The 18,068-nt window shown below is 33.4% G+C and overlaps 1 protein-coding gene across 1 annotated transcript; it reads right to left on the bottom strand.

Moving 5' to 3' along the window:
* Window positions 1-5,359: 5,359 nt before the first annotated feature.
* On the bottom strand, window positions 5,360-8,670 carry LOC104107810 (AAA-ATPase At3g50940-like). Its single transcript, XM_009616714.4, has 3 exons — window positions 8,163-8,670; window positions 6,741-7,421; window positions 5,360-5,944 (listed from the first exon to the last, which is right to left on the bottom strand). Exons 1-3 carry the CDS (start codon window positions 8,505-8,507, stop codon window positions 5,495-5,497), a joined length of 1,476 nt encoding a protein of 491 aa, XP_009615009.1. The 5' UTR covers window positions 8,508-8,670; the 3' UTR covers window positions 5,360-5,494.
* Window positions 8,671-18,068: the final 9,398 nt, after the last annotated feature.

Below are 18,068 nucleotides of genomic sequence, written 5' to 3'. Positions count from 1 at the left end.
ACTAAGGCAACTCAGTTAAAGAATTTAAAAGAAGATTACTCATCAAGAACCGATATTCAAAATTTAGCCCATGTACGCACTCGTCACCTCGCGTACACGGTGCTCACATATCACAAATGTTACAACAGTATTAAATCCTAGGGGAATTTCTCCCACACATGGTTAGACAAGTCACTTACCTCGAATCATGCTCAATCAGTCAAGTAGAATGCTTTTCCCTCGATTTTCCGACTCCAATCGGCTCAAATCTAGTCATAATTAACATAACAAACCTATTCAAATTTTTAGAATCGGATTCCGACCCCGATATCAAAAAGTCAACTCCCCGGTCAATCTTCTAAGCTCAAATTTCTATTTTAGCTATTTCAAGCCTAATTTAACTACGAACCTCCAAATAATTTTTCGGACACGCTTTTAAGTCCAAAATTACCATACGGAGCTATTGGAATCATCAAAATTCTATTCCGGGGTCGTTTACACATAGGTCAATATTCAGCCAACCTTTTAAACTTAAGTTTTAGACTTTGGAACTAAGTGTTCCAATTTATTTGAAGACCTCACCGGACCCGAACCAATTACCCCGTCAAGTCATATAACAATTGTAAAGCACAAATTGAGCGATAATCATTACAACTGACTTGGGCCCAGATGTTCGCCTTTCTAAGTCAAGTAATGGTGACCCACCGAATACTGGAGCTTCGTAACATGTTGATGAAGACCCCCGAACTGAAGGTTCAGTCAGTAGAAGGGACGACTTTGTCTTCCCGGAAGAAGAATAACCCTGCTCTCTAGCCGACTGATCCCGTTAATCATATATCTAGGAGGGAACGTGTCATATTAGAGATTGTGTGAGTTTTGTAGGGTTTTGAGGTGCGGTCCCGGGTTTGACTTTTGGTTGACTTTGGGTAAATGTGTAAAGATTCGACCTTTATCAATTGAGTTTGCTTCCTATGGTATTATTTGATGATTTTGAGTTGCTTTTGGCTAGTTTCGAGCCGCGTGGAGGATGATTTGAGCGGGATGTCGCTTCTAGTGTATCAATTGGGCTTGTTTGAGGTAAGTATCTTGCCTAACTTTGTGTGGGGGAGGGGGGAAATTACCCCTTAGTATTTGGGTTGATTGTGCTATTTGTGTTATGTGAAGGCCGTGTAAGCAAGGTGACGAGTGGGTACATGGGCTATATGTGGTATTTGACCGGTTTAGATTATCTAGACTCTTTCCATGCCTTTAATTGAATTGTCATAACATGCTATATCTCTCATTGTTAATCTACTCTTACATGCTCTATTTGACGTTGTTAGTACTTGTTCTACCTCTTACTTGTTATTTTGCTATTATATGCTTTAGTTGAAGTTATTGCCTTCCTTATTGTCGTGTTACCTCTTAATTGTTGAATCACTTTTAATTGAAGTTGTTATTTCATGGAACATAATCTTGTTGAGTTATTGGTGTTGAAGTTGTAATAGCCGTTATCATATTTAGGCGAAGTTGTTAATTGTTGAGATACCTTTTCTTGTTGAGCATTCTCATTCATATTGTTATTGTTGAAATTCTTGTACACATTGTGGTTGAGCCATGGGCTATTTGTTGTGGAAATATTGGTGTTGTCGACTTTGTGGCAAGTTGTGGCATATGGGCACTTGTGGTGCGAGTTGTGATTGTATTGTGATATTGATACGCATGTTGTGGTATTAGGCTAGGGGTTATTACGCATGCGGTGAGATAAGGTGGGCTTAATACGCGTGTTGCTAGTAGGGAAACTACTTGAAGCCATGCGGTAAGATAAGGCGGGCTAAAACGCGTGTAGCTATTTTGAAAAAAATAAATTTCAAAACTAAATATAAGGCTCACGCGGTGATATAAGGAAAGATTGTGATTGAAATTGTGAAATGTGAATACGAGGCGTACCTCAGTTGTGATTTTCATTGTAAATTCCATGTTGGAATAACTTGTTGATTTGAACGGTCATTGTTTTTCCTTCAATCATTCATCCGCATTTTGGTTGTGTTTGGTTATTCGTTGTTATCTTGGTGTTGGAATGATTGTGGTTTCTTGCGTGAGTCATGCATTCTATGTAATTTGTTGTGTTGCTTTAACATGCCAATCTGTGCCTTCGTTATAACTTGGTAAATTGATTGTCAATGTGAATTTAATTGCGTGGAGTCACTATATCATATTCTGTTGAGTTGTTGGCAACATAATGGTTTAAATAAAAGAATTGTTAACATGTTTTATTCTATGTGCCTCTTACATCTTGTTTGGATGGTTGCTACCTATTGTATTGTATCGTATTGTTACTTTAAATACAATATTTGTTTTGATTGTTACTTAAATTTTATTGTATCGTATCGTTAAGTTCGTCATTACGTAACAACGAAAAATGCTACTTTATGTAACAACAGATTTGGTGTGGTGGCGCCGTTACCTTGCTTTTTACTCTTATTTTGCCCTTTTTTATTCTTAAATAATCATATTTTATTCTTTACCATACTTTTTAAAATAATAATTCTACTTTGTATCCAAACTTTTCTTAGTAATGTTGCAAGTTTATTCTTCATATTTTTTGTGCGTGACATCATGAAATGACGGCAAACGATATAATCTATCCAAACATTGTATTCATCATACAATTCAATAAAGTACAGTACAATATAATACGATACATTATGACACGACATGTAACAACCGCCCAAACAAGCTGTTAAGATAGAACTCGTTATCTCACTCGGTGCCTTATTATTCTAAATGGTTATCGCACTTTCACTATAATTGGGTTCTCAAATTATACTCATCACCTTGTTAGATATTTACCTTACTTAAAATTCTTATCATATTTTTTTAACAAATTCTATATTTAATTCGTTAATTGAGCTTATGTTTTACTTTATTTAAAAATGATACTTTTACTCAATTTTACTAATCTCTAAACTAAACCCATCTTATACTCTGTTTCGTATAAATTGTATATTATTTTACTTTACTTGATTTCTAAAATAAACTCATTATTTCATTTGACACCTTACTTTATTCAAGATTGTTATTATATTTTACGATGTCTAATTATATCTTTCGTTCACCTAAATTAAATTTTATCACTGTTGCAAAGTACACGGTAGCACGTGGGCTTTGTCGTACGAATGTGATTGTTATTGTGGGCACGAGGTGCCATATGTGTAAGATTTAGAACTTGTGGTTCATGACTTGTGATTTATGAGGTGTGGTACCTCGGGGTAAGTCTTGTTGTAAGTCCATGGATTGGAAGCGATTTGATTATTGGAGTTGTCATCCGTTTTTTTTTATTTGAGTTCATTTACATCTCATCAGTATTTTGATTATGTTGTTTCTTTATTACTCGTTTACTACTTACTGTCATTTATGTTTTTATTACTTCATTGTTGGTTGTAAATCAATAATTTTTCCTCCGTTGGTCTTAGATGTTCTTTCCATTGTTAGCTTATGTATATCATGAACATGTTTCTATGTCTAATAGGCGTCTAGACCTGGCTTCGTCACTATTCTATCGAGGTTAGACTTGATACTTCTAGGTACCATTGTGGTATACTCATGTTATGATTCTGCATATTTTTGTGCAGATTCAGGTATTCTGATTGTGTTGTTGAGAGTTGCGTCTCCGCAGCGGAAAACTTCAAGGTATACCTGCTTGACGTTCGCATGCCTCGGAGTCACCATCTTACTTCATTATGCTACTGTTAAATTGTAATTCAAAACAATATGATGTTTAGAAATTATAGTGTGTTTTAGTAGTGCTTATGACTCCGTACTACCGGTTTTAAAAAAATGTATAACTATTTACCGCTTGCGGCTTTGTATGTCATTTAATGGTTTATGATAAATAATTAAATAGTTCAATTCTGTTATTAAATCAACATGTGTTAGGCTTACCTAGTCTTAGAGATTATGTGCCATCACGACATCCTAAGGTGGGAAATTGAGGTCCTGACAAGGGAATAGTTTCTTCCTAATATGGTAGTCTATATCTATAAAATACTACAAATATATTTTTGACATAGAGAATAATTTGATTTCGAATTTAAAGATAAAAATATTAGTTCGAATTTATAGATATAAAGATTTGAGTCGAGATAAAATAACATTTCATTTGCTTATGGCAAATAATGCAAAAATAGAAATTATTAAAAATATCATTAAATTTATGATAAAATAGTAAAATTACTTATCTATTTATATTTTTAAAAAATTCAAAATTAGCCACTTGGCAATTTAGGACAAAGTTAGTTAGTTAGGTAATAATTAGTATTTTTTTAAATTTAAATTATACATTATGTGTTGTTAATAATTAGTTACTCTCTTTGAGTTAACAAATTCGGAGTTTTTAAATTATTCTAAAATAAAAAAACAAAAATAAAGAAAAAAAAAACTCCCAATTCAAATTGAAATAGATAATAATTTGATCTATAAATAGTTTGGTAGTCTATATCTATAAATACTACAAATATTCTTTTGATATAGATAATAATTTGATTTCGAATTTAAAGATCTATGTCTATCTTCTATATATAATAGGAGAGACAAAGACATTATTATAAATCAAGTGGCAACATAATAAAAAGCCACTTGATAATTTTAGGACAAAATTAATTAGGTTAGGTCATAATTAGTTTTTTTTTTGAATTTAAATTTTAAAATAAATAAATTATGCACTGTGTGTTATTAATAATCAGTTACTATTTTTGAATTTGAATTTAAACATAGAAGAAAAGTGTAATTTAAATTTGAAACAATTACAAACAACATAGTAAATAATATAAAAATTAAAAATTTTGATTAAAAATAAAATAGAAGAAAAGTCTAATTGTTTATTTCATATAATGTAAAAAAATCTAAAAGTATTGATACATTTTAATTATATAATTATATTATTACTCATCTATTTTCATACTGTTGTTGCAATATTTATCAGTTGATGGGTTTGTATAATAATATTATCTACTATTTCATGAATAAATAAAAAGATGATAAATATTTTAATTATAAACTTTATCTTGAATTTTTTTCAATTTCTTCATGTACTTAAATAACAAAAGTGTAATGGGAGAAAAAATAGTGAAATTTGAATAGACTTGAATATATGAATATCCTGTAGTTTTATATGTTTATAAAATAATATCATTTACATATTTCTTTGCGTCGTAGCTTTCAAGTAATAGTTTTTATGAAATATTATATTTAATATTCTCCGCGCAACGCGCAAGGATGAATACCGGTATTACCTATATAACACGGAATTAAACACATAAGTGTACTTGGTATTTATATCTTATCAATGAATTCAAAGACATCTATTTGTTCTAGAAACTATCTTTTAATCATGATTAAATGATATGCGTACCGTAATTAGTATATAATAATTATACTACAATTTATTAGATAGGCTCCTTTATAATTTATATTGACCAAATTAAAAGGATAAAAGGGTGTCATATTCTATAATAGGCTTTTCCCCCATGTGGTTTTAACTTTTCCCATTTGGTAATCCCTTTTCTTTAATCCCATTTTCATCACTTTCCAGCTTCTTCTCAACAGACTCCACTTGAGTTATTTCCGCTTTCTTCTCTTTTCTCTTTGCATTTAGAAAATTAATTAACCCTTTAAGGGAATCCTCAATCTCATCTTGCTTCAACAGCTGCTCTGCCACTTCTGCAGGCGTTACCATTTCTATGCCAATTAATTCCTCAATTTCTTTGAAAAGTTTGTGCTCTTTAATCCCAAGGTAATTAGAAGCAAGAAGCTTAAAACCACAAGGTGTGCAATATGCCATATGAATATGTACGTCCATTCTACCAGGCCGTAATAGTGCAGGGTCGAGTTTTTCTATGTGATTTGTTGTAAAAATTATGATTCTTTCGTCGCCACAACTTGACCATAGTCCATCAATAAAATTCAGTAAACCAGACAATGTCACCTGCAATAAAAAAATATATTACTGGTAAGGAAAAGTATTATAATACACTAATAACAAATCCAAATTTTCCCAATATTTAACTCATAAGACTGTTCGGGGTCGTTTGGTAGGGTGTATAAGAATAGTAATGAATATGGTGTATTAGTAATATTGGAATTAGTTATACTAGATTATTTCTTATTCACTGTTTAATTTAGTGTATTAAAAGTAATATGCATTGCATAGGGCTGTATATATGCTTATCTATTTATTAAAAATCATAGTATTACTAATGTCATGGTTTGTTATGTATTGGTTATACATATGATAATACGAAATAGAGTGTATAACTAATACATAGGTTGAAAAATACTACCAAACAATTGATTAATAATACTAAAGCTAATACATATATTACTTTTCCCTAATACATTCTAAGGTGTTTGGTTTGTGCTATAAATAATAAATAATAAGAGAAAGAAAAGTCATTCCATTTCTACAAAAGACCCCCACCCAAGTTCCATAACTTAATGATTTTTCTACCCAGAGGGAAAGGTATTTTCCTTTTGGGCCCGCGATAACGGATTCGAACCCTTGACACCATGGTTCATAGCCACGTTTTCTAATCCATTAAGCTACAAGTCCCACCCCTTCTCCACTAGATCTGTTCCGGGGAGTGCAAATTGGAGAATGTTTTGATTTAAAAGGAGACATTTATGACGTCAATTTGAATTAGTCGGATTGGTAGATTTAGAATATCACATATGATTAAATAAAATAAAGCAGTAAGATAGGAGATTGAAAATAAAAGACCAACCTTGCTTTCTTGCTGATGAAAACCATGTGAATTAGCAACAACGACAGCTCGATTAGCCAAATTATCTTGCAAGTCAATTGTACAGTCAATATCCTCTACCACCAAAATTGACTTATTAGCTGTGGTAACCAACAACTTCCTTAAATGTGAATTCCTCCTTAGCTCAGTCAACTCCAAATCATATATATCAAAGTTCAAATAATTAGCCATTGCAGCAATCAAACTTGATTTCCCAGTCCCCGGAGGACCAAACAACAAATACCCTCTTTTCCATGCTTTCCCTACTTTTCTATAATACTCTTTCCTCTTTACAAATCTCTCTAAATCTTTCAAAATCATGTCTTTTTGGTCTAATTCCATTGCAATTGTCTCAAAAGTTGCAGGATGATCAAGATTTACTGGCTTCCACATGTCATGTAAATTGTATATGTTCTCATAATCTACAGTGTGAATCTTGATTGTCTTGTTTTCATGTTTTTGCTGTTTTGCTTCTTTTAAAATGTAAGGCAAGTAAGAATTAAGGGCAAGGTCTTTGTTTTTCTTGTGAAATGTTAGCTCAAAAGACCTTACTTCTGATTTTAGAGTGGAATTCATGTCTCTAGGATTATGGAAATGTTTAGCCTCTGTTTGCATGCAGAGCCAAATCCACTTGAATTTCTGTCCATTATAAATATCTGTCACCTGTTACAATAAAACTTTAAGGTAAAAATCATCATTTTCACGAGATCTATTGTTGTCAAACCTCTCTACAACATCTTTATTTGTTCCGATATTTTTTGGTTGCTATAGTGAAATGCTGTTATAGAGGACATACTTAAACATAATTTAAAAAAAGATTTCAAAAAAAAACTTAGCTTTTATAGTGAATGGTTGTTATACAGGGATGCTGTTATAGAAAGGTCTGACTGTATATCATATGTCTAATCTGGAGACCATAAACTTATTTATAATTGCAATACTTTATTCATTTTTAATTTAGCTAGCGTTTCAATAAATTAGAAATTACATCAGCATCTACCATAGGCAGATCTAGGATTTCTATGGGTGCACTACTAAAAAAAAAGTGGAAAAACATATTTAGCGGGAACTGATCCATATTTCTCTTGATAAATAATTCAACCTTCAACCGAGTGCACCATTCAGTCTTCTTAGAACATGGATGCCAATATTTAATATTATATCAAGTTTTAAAAATATGTACATAAAATATCTAATTTTACCATAATCCCCCTATAAATCCCCCCTTGGTATATACTCTACACATAAAAACACATACATACTTTATGATGTTTCTTATGCTCATTTAGCTTTAAACATTAGCAATCGTCCATACTACTTCTAGTTAAGGTTAAACATTTTTTGTATGAAAACAAATACTAAATGCAATTATCACTATATATATATATATGTGCAAAACATCACCTCCTCATTACGTTCCATCGCGACGTTAAAATTCTTCTCCTTCTCAGGCTTACTGATTTTGAGTCTGTGGGTGTTAGGGGACAACTTGTTGCCCAAATAGATTTCAGCAGCTTCATAAATTTCATTGTTGACAAGGCCATCAAATTCGTCAATTACCATTGTAAACTCATTTGAGAATTTGGTGAAAATATTTTTAAGTCCAAAAAAGATATATTCATGGAATTCTGGTGGGATATAATCATGGACTATAGTACGGACTAACATGGCTGTTGCAGCAACAGAGCCTACTGTCGATAAAACAGTCTTGGCCAAAGCCATTTTTGATTCTGCTGAAGATGATGACATTTTATTTTTATTATAAAGAGGGATTTTCTGCTAGTGGGTATTCAAGATTTTGGTATTGCAAATGACTAAACCAGAAACATGATAAATTTATAGGAGAAGTATGTGAAGAAAAGACCAAAAATGGAGGGAGAAATTGGAAGAAGAAGCAGGAAAATTGGAGCAAGACTTAGTATTTTGGTAGATGGAATTGACTATGTAGACTTGAAAACATCTTTGAAAGTTTCCATGTTCCCACAAGAATTTCCTTTACAATTAAAGGGTTACATGTCAGCGGTTACTGCTTACAGTTATATATCTTCTTAATATTTTAACTGCAGTATCTGCCATGGACGTATAGGTGCTTTAGAGCAAAGTAAAATTGGTTCTGCGTGTAACCTATAGGTCGCGGATTCGAACCTTGAAAGTAATCACTAATGCTTGTATTGGCGTATGTGGTCTACATCACACCTCTTGAGGCGTGGTACTTTCCGAGCCTTATGTGAATGCGAAATGTCTCGTGTACTAGGCTGTCCTTTTTTTATCTGCCGGGACGAAATTAATGTCGATGAAGGAAAAAATTATACCCAGTATCTTGATCATATATTAATTTTTATGCATATAATAAATTTTAAACATTACTATCTGTCCGGCATGTTTCTATTTGCCTTTTCATAAAAGATTATATAGGAAAAACGCAAAATCAATGTGAACAGGGAGATTTTTTGAAAATAAGTCTAAGAAGGTTCGGGTTTGCAGTAAATTACTTTTCAAATTTTGATGAACTAGTACTTCAGTCAAATCCCACACGTTACTCAATAAACACCGGCAAAGTAGTAGCAGCATGTCTTTTTCTCTGACTTGACTCTAAATTTAATTGGGTCTATGTGAAGTATAAATAGGGCTTTTAAACTGAACAGTCGTGTTTCGACCGGTCTAAAATTTATTGGCAAAATACAAAATTGGTCGTCTAAATTAATTGTATGCGTTACCCCAAAAATATAGAAAATATGTATAATATCTATATAATATACATTTTATTGGCTATTATTTATGGAAGCGGCTTAAGATATACATTTTTCAACAATTTGTTGGGAATCTTACCTAAATGTCCCAAATAAGTCCTAACTTACCAACCTCTAGCCATTAATTATAGACTTACCAAAACTAGCCAAAAACATATAAAAATTGGAAACCCAAATAAATAAGGTTCTTTCTCTCCAAGAATCATACGCAAAGATCTTCTTCCATATTTTTAAGCGTGATTAGCAACATTAAATGTAAGACGGAAAGGAAATTTCATGGATGAGGTAACAAATAAGGTGATGAAATACAAGAAAATATATATACGAGATTCCCAAAATCTAAGTGAAAAAGGATTTTTTCAATGGGTATAGTTGAGATTCATTGAAAACATATAGATGAGTCAACATACAACATTTGAGGAAGATTGGAGGTGATTTGGACTGATTTGGTATCAAAATTCGTAGTTAAAATCGAGTTCAAAAACTTCTTCTGTGACACATCTATCACACATGTATCTCACACACTGGTATACATGGATATACATGTGAGACACATTTGGTACAACTATGATACATATGTAATACACATATCATTTTTTCCATGTTTATCTTCTACTTCGAATTTTCAATTCAAACCATCTTAAAACTCCCCCAAATCATCCCAAACTGAGATTCAAGCTCCTTAAGGAAAGAAAAAAATTATTCTAATAACACTCACTCAAGGAAAGCAAAAAATTAATCTTTTTTTGGCTACAACTAGCTAATTGGCTAATGTTGGTAATATGTGGCTAATATTAGTAATATTTTATAAACTGACTAATTTTTGTAATAAGCTACTTATAAATGGACATAGCTGGTATTTTCAATTTGTTTGAGTCATTATAAGTTGGACTAATAGCCTGTTTGGACAAGCTGGAAAAATCTGCTTATTTTGAGAAGTGCTTTTTTAAAAAGTGTTTTTAAAAGAAGTATTTTTGATGAGAAGCGGTTTGTGTTTGGCCAGTCAATTTGTAAAGCACTTTTGAGCATCAATTAGTGTTTGGCCAAGCTGTTAAAAGGTGCTTCCAAGAGTATTTTTCTCAAAAGTGCTTATAGGAATAAACTACTTTTTTCTGCTTCTCAAAAACGATTTCTGCTTCTACTCAAAAGCACTTTTTTCCTTCAAAAAGCTTGGCCAAACACCTTAACTTTAAAGAAACAAACATGTTTTTTTTAAAAAGTACACTTTTGGCCAAGAAAAAACTTGGCCAAACATGCCATAAGATTAGTTGAGCAACGTGTTATAGCCCAATTTGCTTAACGCAAAACACACTAACTTCTTAATCTTTTTTTTTTGGTTGTAATTTGTAGCTGTACAATTTGCTAAGACATGATTCATTTTCAACAAGTAAAGTTGTATAATATAATTTAAACTAGCTGTTTGTCTTTTTTACTTTCTATTTTCATTTTAGCTAATATTGTAGTTCAAATGTCCTGCTATGGTTCCTTCGAGTTGCACTTATAATTACTTCAAATTGAAGGCTACTTTATCTGTAATATGGCCATTATTTTATCAAATGGAGTCCATCTCACATAAGTATAAGCATCTTTGCAAAGTGTAGACTTTGTTGGCAATATTCTTTAGGACCCAAAAATATTACATTGTGTGTTGGACATCATTTGCACAAGTTGTATCTCTTCTTTTACACGTAAGAGGTCAAGACTTTTTTGCCTATAAAAGGGAAGGCCATTAGTTCATTTTAGACACACCAACAAGACTTGTCTTCAATGTTTCTTCCTTTCTTTCTTTATTAAGAGTGTTTTGTATGAGAGTTAAGTGTTGGGAAGCACTTGTGTGAACCCTTTCTTTGGAGTGATCTTGTGAGGTTATTCTCTTAGGGTATTTGGGATTAATTAGAGTGTTTACTCTAATTTTGTACTCTCTTTTGTACTCTTATTGTTATAGTAAATTACTCCTCTCCGTTTGTGGACGTAGGTCACTTTGACCGAACCACGTTAAATTTGTGTCTTCTTTATCTACTTTAATTGTCGTTGTTATCAACTTCCATTGTCTTTGTTATTATCATTATACCGTTGTTTGGCTAAATTTCGCACTACCCGGGTTCCCGATCCTAACAAATTGGTATCAGAGCCGGATCTAACCGGGTTAGTTTTCAATAGCCAAAATGACTCTAACAAAGACCGAAGAGCAAACTTCGGAATGTGAAAATTAAAGATGGAAGCTATCCTAATTCAGGATGGCTTAGACTTGGCGTTGCAAGGAAAGGAGAAGAAGCCGGATAAAATGACGGACGAGGAGTTTGCCATTATAGACAAAAAGGCAAAAGCAGGTATTATTTTAAATCTCTCAAATGAGGTTTTACGTGAAGTTTTTGTAGAAACCACAGCTAAAGGCATGCGGAAAAAATTAAAAACCTTATATATGAAGAGGACGGTTGAAAATAGACTTTACCTGAAGCAGAAACTTTATACAATTCGTATGAGTGAAGGTACCTCTATTCTCTCTCATCTTGACACATTTGATTCCATTCTTATGGATTTGAGTAATATAGATGCTAATATTAAAGATGAGGATCAAGCCGTATTACTGCTTTGTTCTCTACCCCCATCTTTTAAGCATATAAGAGATACTATGCTTTATGCAAAGGATAATATCTCTTATAAGGATATTAAATCTATCTTAAAATCAAAGGAACAGATAGATAGTGATATTACTGGGGAAGCTAGTGGAATCAAGCGGAAGTTGGCTTGTTTGTTAGGGGCAAATCCGACTTCATATCCAGATACAATAATTTACCGTGTCGCTATTGTCATAAGAAAGGTCACATTATTTCTGAATGCTTTAAATTGAAAAACAAAGAAAAGCATACAGAAAAGAAAAATGAGCACAAAAATATTGACACTGCCGAAGCAAGTGTAGCTGCTGATGAGACTGAGGGAACTATTTTTTTAGCAACTAATAATAGTTTCAAATCTAACAATGAGTGAATTTTAGATTCGGGTTGTTCTTATCATATGTGTCCCAGTCGGGATTTATTTACCACATATGAATCTATTGGAGGTGGAGTTGTCTTGATGGGCAACAATGCTGCCTGCAAAGTTATTGGAAAAGGTACAGTCCGAATCAAAATGCACGATTGTGTGGTGAGAACTCTCACCGATGTTAGACATGTTCCTGACTTGAAGAAAAATCTCATCTCTTTGGGCACTCTAGAATCTCTTGGGTGCAAGTACACAGGTGAAGGTGGAGTTCTGAAAATTTCTCATGGTGCTCTTGTGATCATGAAAGCACGCTGATCTGGTTCGTTGTATACTTTATTGGGATCCACTGTTATAGGCCTTACTACAGTTTCAGTATCAGACAACTTGTCTGATTTTGATGGCATTAAATTTTGACATATGCCCATTGGGGCTTTTGCGGAGGAGGTGGAGCAAATTTACTATATCATCCAAAATTAGGCCAAGGTAAAAATTTGTAATATGACCATTATTTTGTCAAATGGAGTCCATCTCACATAAGCATAAGCATCTTTGCAAAGTGTAGACTTTGTTGGCAATATTCTTTGGGACCCAAAAATATTGCATTGTGTGTTGGACATCATTTGCACAAGTTGTATCTCTTCTTTTACACCTAAGAGGTCAAGACTTTTTTGCCTATAAAAGGGAAGGCCATTAGTTCATTTTAAACACACCAACAAGACTTGTCTTCAATTCTTGTTTCTTTCTTTCTTCCTTTATTAAGAGTGTTTTGGATGAGAGTTAAGTGTTGGGAAGCACTTGTGTGAACTCTTTCTTTGGAGTGATCTTGTGAGGTTATTCTCTTAGGGTATTTGGGATTAATTAGAGTGTTTACTCTAATTTTGTACTCTCTTTTGTACTCTTATTGTTATAGTAAATTGCTCCTCTCCGCTTGTGGACGTAGGTCACTTTGACCGAACCACGTTAAATTTGTGTCTTCTTTATCTACTTTAATTATCGTTGTTATCAACTTCCATTGTCTTTGTTATTGTCATTATACTGTTATTTGGCTAAATTCCGCACTATCCGGGTTCCCGATCCTAACATTATCCTTGTAGGTGATTGGAGGGGGGGGGGGGGGCAAGCAAACCAATAATTAGGGGCGGATGTAGGGTGTGTCATATGGTTTGAGAGAACCAAATAACTTTGACGCATTGTTTATGTCTTAAGAAATTAATTAAATATATACAAAAATTAAATTAAAATTCCAGTTACAGTACTTGAGGTCGTTAATATAGAGACTTTTGAGCTCATACCGAGAAAAAGAAAAGAGAAGTACATCGTAGTTCAATATTTGCGCAACAATGCTGAAAGTAATCTTCACTAATATTCACCTGAATACTCATCCTCTCTGTGGATGCGGCAGGTTTTGATTTACTATGTTCTATATATATATATATAGCTTATTCTTCTCGACAACAACAAATCGAAATTTTATTAACACCTTTAATCAAGGAACATAGCGGGAGTTTAATGCACCGAACTGCCCTCTTAGAAGGGGAGCCTTGGCGTAACTGGTAAAGTTGCTGTCATGTGACCAGTAGGTCACGGGTTCGAGCCGCGAAAATATCCTCTTACAGAAATGCAGGGTGAGACTGCGTACGATAGACAATTGTGGTCCGGCCTTCCCCGGACCCCGCGTGTAACGGGGCTTACTGCACCGAGCTGCCTTTTTTAATCACAGAACAAGTACTAATGTCTACATATTTTCATCTCCAGAAAACACAAAAGCCATGAGGTGTAACTTTTGGTATTAATGATTTTGTTTTAATGTCATATTATATTGAAATTTTCAAAAATATAATACCTTATAGTTTCAGGATGCATTAGCAATCCAAAAACCTTAGATTTAAGATTATTTTGTGACATTAGTATTCCTTTAATCCAATGCCATATTCCAATTGAATTTCTTCACATACTAATACCCTATGGTTTTGGAATGCATTGGCAATTCCTAAACCTTAGCTTTAATGAAAAAATCCTTGACATTGACACTTTTAACTTATAGTGTCATACTCCACTTGAAAATCTCTAATTTAATACCTGATGGTATTAGGATGGTTTGGCTAATCCCAAAACCTTATCAAATCAAGAAAAATTGTCATGACATTAAACTGTCCTCCAATTTATTTTGGTTAGCTATTATAAAACATCAATCACAACAATAACATCCAAATAGAGATTAACGTCTAGTACTGAACCAAACTAACACTTAAAAAGAATGGTATAAACATAAAAATAAAACATGCATGAAAATAGCCAAAATATGGTTACTGCATAATGTACCAATACTTTAGGATTGATACCTTGTCTCTTTAATGGCCCAACAGGCAACAGCCTTTTCTAAATGGTCCGTAATTTAAAACAGCTCAGTAACACATATTCTTGGCCATTGATAAAGTTTATGGCTCTTAATAAAGTAAGAACTTAAACTCAAATTAAATATAAAGTAGCAAATTACAATTTGATTAGCCATCTTATATGGTCCTAAGATTAATCAGTACTTAGCCATAATTCCATAAACAAATAAAAAACATAGGCATAATAGATAAACAAGCCCTCAAACTTGGCGACAAGTATAGGACAAGTTTGCTTGGCTACAGCGTTTTATTGTTTTGTAAAAGTTGGTATCTTGAAAACAAAGAATTTAAACATAGACCATGTTACAGTAAGTCCAAACATAACTTATTTATGCTTCTTGGCGCTTGTTATCGCCTTAGTTAAGGAGCGCTTTTATCATTCACGTGGGACTTTTCGGTGCAAATCCATATTTAGTAAGGCTCCAATGCGGATACGAGATGCAGGAAAAAGAGCTTAAACTATCATCTTTTGTCATCCAACAACAAATATAAAGATGTCAAAGACAGTTTCAAGAAGTATTTCATTAGATCTCATGAAGCGCAGGAGATTTGAGTATATTTGTTGCTTAAATATTTAAACAAATCAATGAGGATAGAGAATTAGCCGATAGCTAACTAAAGAGATTTATCTTTTTCGACACTCAATATTTTTTAAACCCAATGTACCAGTTCCAGCGGCAACAAGTAATTCCATTAAAACACTAAGCAGATACCTTATTATGCACAATATGCACCAATCATACAACACAGATGGTAGCTATTATAAAACATTGTAAGTATTTTATAGACTGAGCATACATATGCATATAATCAAAAGGAAGAAAGTGTAGAAAAAATAGTTGATAATATTGACCAAAAATAATAAAAGAATAGAAATAACTTATTGAATAAATACTGTGTCGTGGCAAGCCGCTGCCTCGAAAGCGATTTCGGTCCGACTGGGTGCAAATCGTTAACACTGATCATTCCCCAAGGTTCCACAATACTCCCAAACACGTGCACTCGTGACTGGAAGTTTGGAGTTTGCTAAAAAATAATTGCCCTGGAAAAATAGGAAGAAGAACAGTCTTTTTGAGAGGATTAGAGAATAATATTTTTGGTTGGGTATTTAGTTCACAAATGATAATGCTTATAAAGGCAAATCATCTATATTTTCTTCCATTAGAAAAAATGTAAGAATCAAATGGGAGTTAATGTTATGTAATAATATTCTTGGCTTAATGACAAAATTGTCATAAAGACAGTAGCTTCAAACTTTCTGAAAAGCTAATATCTTTTCACAAACGAATTCACAAAAATTAAGAAATCGTCATGTGAATGAATGTGAACTATTTATGAATTAGTAACTTCATTCTTCCACTCTGCATATGCATACAATCTAGAGATGTTACAAAAATTTGTGCCGGAGAGGTATGAGAATTAACCACAGATTAATTGTGGATTAGAAATTATTATTCTTTGCATTATCAAATAAGAGTATAACGCCTAAAGAGGAATAATACCAACAATAGATCCCCCACTAATGCAAAGATAAAGAATAAGAATAATTTCTAGGCAAAAGGAAGGAACATGTACTTAAGAGTCAATATCTTTCGATTCGAATTGACACATAGTGAAATAATGCAACGACTAATATCCATAAAGTAAAGTACTCTCGAACTTAATGGACATGAGTTGAGACCCCCACAACACATACTATATCCTTAATTTTATGCAAACTTCGCAATACTAATAAAGTATTTTTATGGCCATGCACATACATTGGGTCTCATGAGTGCTCCAGAAAGACATATATCCCAAGTCTTTCATAAAAAGACCTCACCTTTACACTCATGTAGGCGATTCCATCTAGTCTATCATCATATAGACCACCTTAAGGTTATGGAATCATTAAGAGAAAAATAGGCTCAATCTTATAAAGCACTACCACATGTCATAGTGATAGAAAATATAGTACATATTGAAGTCTCATATGGCTTTGTTTGACCACAAATGGGTATCCACCATACTTCCTCAATCCATGGGCTTTAGCCCCATCTCCCTCGACGTTTCAAGGATAACACTCTATGCCAAAGGATCGGCCAAATTTCTTTCGAATCTTACATATTTTAAGAAAATAACACCATCTTTCAATAATTGTTTAACCGTACCATGTCTAATACGGATATGTCTTCTTTTTCCATTGTACACACTATTCTTGGCAATTCCAATTGCCGCTTGTGAGTCACAATATAAAGAAACTGGTGAAGTTTGTCTTCCCTGTAAGGGCACACCTGCCAATAAGTTTCTCAGCCATTCAGCTGCTTGCGCTGCTAACTCGAGAGCAATAAATTCAGATTCCATGGTCGAACGTGCTATACAAGTCTGTTTTGAAGACTTCCACGAAATAGCACATGCACCCAAAGTAAACACATAGCCACTAGTGGAGCTAACTTCATCATCGTCAGTAACCCTATTTGCATTGCAAAAAAAATTCTAAAACAACCGAAAATTTATTAAAATTCAAACATCAATCCATAATACCTCTCAAATACCTTAGCGGACGATGAAGAGCATTCCAAAGTTGTACTTCAATCCAAATCTTTTTTACTCAAATCCTTTTCAAGTCCTTCCGATCAATCAACGAGAATGTTCAAGAATTGGAGGATACAATTACTTGGATCTGATACAACCAAATGAGAGAAATAAAATAAGAGAGTCTTATTGGTGAAAATCCTCACAGCCATCATAGGGCGTTGCAGAGCAGAGAAAATAAAAATGAGAGAGTTTTGTTAGTGAAAACCCGCAAAGGGCACTATAAGGCGATGGTGAGAAGAGAAATGAGAGAGATTAGCTGGTGAAAACCCGCAAATGGCACTACTGATCGAAAAGAGGATCTTCACAGCCATTGGTATTGACAGTCCTGGGCATTGTTTCTTGGTTTCGAGGCAAAAGTTTTGATGAATTTATGAGAGTCAGACAGTTTACACAGATCATGCATCCAGTCCAACAAGTATGTCATGTTCATTGAAATATGCATGTACCCTTGATAAGTCCTTCTTTCCTTTCCCCGAAAGGGATACCTCTTGTCTAAATTCATTCTACATTCTACTGTTTGTTTTTCCTTGAATCCCTTTTGGCCTAACTCTGTTTTGAAACTAAGGTAAAGAAGGGATAGCAAGACTGATTTACAGGACTCCAGT

This window comes from Nicotiana tomentosiformis, chromosome 9, assembly GCF_000390325.3.
Source record: "Nicotiana tomentosiformis chromosome 9, ASM39032v3, whole genome shotgun sequence".
In the NCBI taxonomy this organism is placed as follows: domain Eukaryota; kingdom Viridiplantae; phylum Streptophyta; class Magnoliopsida; order Solanales; family Solanaceae; genus Nicotiana; species Nicotiana tomentosiformis.
The sequence above is the reverse complement of the archived record's forward strand: the minus strand, read 5'-3'. Positions and strand labels throughout refer to the sequence as shown.